This window comes from Cyprinodon variegatus, unplaced genomic scaffold (assembly GCF_000732505.1).
Source record: "Cyprinodon variegatus isolate N-32 unplaced genomic scaffold, C_variegatus-1.0 Scaffold553, whole genome shotgun sequence".
Lineage (NCBI taxonomy): Eukaryota > Metazoa > Chordata > Actinopteri > Cyprinodontiformes > Cyprinodontidae > Cyprinodon > Cyprinodon variegatus.
Window position 1 is genome coordinate 536603 of NW_015151006.1, and position 2200 is coordinate 538802.

General features: G+C 54.5%; 1 protein-coding gene across 1 annotated transcript in view; it reads right to left on the minus strand.

Moving 5' to 3' along the window:
* nedd9 (neural precursor cell expressed, developmentally down-regulated 9) overlaps positions 1-2200 on the minus strand; it is a 56709-nt gene that overhangs the window by 3522 nt on the left and 50987 nt on the right. Inside the window, exon 7 of the mRNA XM_015391642.1 lies at positions 144-1299. Within this exon, the coding sequence (XP_015247128.1) occupies positions 144-1299 (1156 nt within the window). The remainder of the gene's footprint in view (positions 1-143; positions 1300-2200) is intronic.

The window sequence follows — 2200 nt, forward strand, 5'->3', positions numbered from 1 at the left end:
AGCGCCCCCTGGAGAAAACTCCACCAGCTGCCACTGGTATTCCTCCTACAGGTTCTACATGATCCTCACGTCTTCCCACCTTTTAGACTTTTTATTTCCTGGGTTTGTTAACTGAAAGCTAACTGTGCTAACAAACGTCTCTACCTGCAGATGGACGTAGTCGTAGTCTTCCATCCAGCTCTTCACGCACTTCTCGCTGTGGTTCATGTTCTCCTTGTCCTGGTTGGGCTGAACCGGGAAGGCTTTGGACGGACCGTAGCCGTCCGTGTCGGACGACGGCGAGGTGAGCTGGTGGACGTGGTTTTCCTCCGGCGTGCTGCCGGCGGAGAAGGAGCCGTCGTGGTGCGTCCGTCTGAAGAGCAGCTCGGCGTTGCTGCCGATGGTTGAGGCCAGCTGCTTGGCGTCGTCGGGGACGGTCCTGGACACCATGACGAAGCGGTCCAGGTCGTCGCTCTTGTTGTGGTGCTGTCTGGATGAGGTCATGGCGTTCAGGGCCCAGCCGCAGTTTTCCAGAGCCTGGTGGGTCTGAACCAGGATCTGCTGCGAGTCCTCCAGGCGGGCCAGCTGGCGCCGGAGCTTACTGTGCAGGCTGGAGTCCGACAGGGATGTGGCGTTGGCGGCGGCGCCTTTCCCGAAGGCGATAATGTCCCCCACAGAAGCTCGGACTTTGTCCAGCACCGTGCGCACGTCGTTGGCGTGGCGCTCCATGAAGGGAAAAGTCCTCCAGTGGGGGGAGGACGCCATCGAGTGCAAGGCCCCGACGGAGAGCTCCACCCCCTGCTGCAGGCGGTACAACCTCTGCACGCCGGCGTCCACGTCCAGGAAGAGGCGGCCCTCGCAGCCCGTGGAGGACGAGGAGGTGGACATGCTGCTGCGCGTGCTGCCGGTGCTGGAGATGGACAGGCGGTTCACGCCGTCCGTCACATCTGCGGCAGCGCGAGCGTCCTGCGTGGGGACGTCGTAAATGCCTCTGCCTCCGTCCCGCTCGGCGGACGAGCCGCGATGCTGCAGGGGCTGCACCCCCCGCGGGAAGTCATAGACGTCGCGCTGAGAGTCGGCTCCGGAGTGGAGGGCGGGCGGCGGGACGTCGTAGATGCCCTCGTTGCCGTTCTGGTGCTGGGGGGGCGGCTCGGCGCCGGGGGGGAAATCGTAATGAGACTGGGGTCCGTGGCAAGGTTTGGAGAGGACAGGAGGCGGGACGTCGTAGATGCCTTCCTGTTTGTGCCTGAGAGGCTGCGGGAAGTCGTAGTTCCCCTCCTGGAGGTCTGCGTTGGTCCTGCAGGGCGGCACCGAGTAGATCTGTGGACCAGAACCAAAAACAAGAGGTTTAGAAACACAGATCAGAACCATTTGTTCCAACTTTACATCTGGGATAAAACATTTTAATCCAATCAATCTTTTGATCAGTTTACAAATGAAAAAAATAAATTAGGAACAGAACTGGAAGCTGATTGGCCGGTGTTCTGTCAGACCAGCATATCAGAGGTCACGGATTAGCGGACCGCGGTCCGGATCCAGACCCACCTGATTTAAAACTAGGGGTATAAATAATAATCGTTTTATATCGACGAATCGATCCAACAGCCGGCGATCCGATGCATCGACACGTCCGCAAGAGAATCGATTCATGGTTTCATCTTTTTATCCATTTCCTCCTGGAACAACTTTGCTACTTCTGTTATTTGCTGTTGTTTCTTAAATAAAATACATAACGATAATACAGCTTTCATTGATTTATTTTGACATTGAAATATTGTCTAGCCAGTAAGGTAAAAAAAACAAAACAAAAAACAATCAAGTCGTATCGTATCGTGGTGTATTCTTGAGTATCAAAAATAATCGAATTGTTGGGTCCCCACGATGGATGTGATTTACACCCCTGTTTAAAACATTTATAAATTACCGCATGTTGTCTGACAACAGTATCTAATTTCCCTTGCGCCTCTTCTCCTGTTAATATGGTAAAGCCCTGGGGAGCGTCCGGCTCCAGGCTGCGCGTGATCCAAATGAGCCAATGAGCTGTCAGTCTGGGTTGCTGCTGCTGCTACTTTTAGACACAGCAGGCAAACCTGTGGCAAGCCGGGCGATGGGAAAGAAGGAGAAGACCATGAGAAAAAGAGAGCAGAGAAAGTGTGGACTGGTGAAAGAAAAGTGAAATGGCGTGCTCAAAGATGACCCTGCACATTTAGAGTATGTTTGG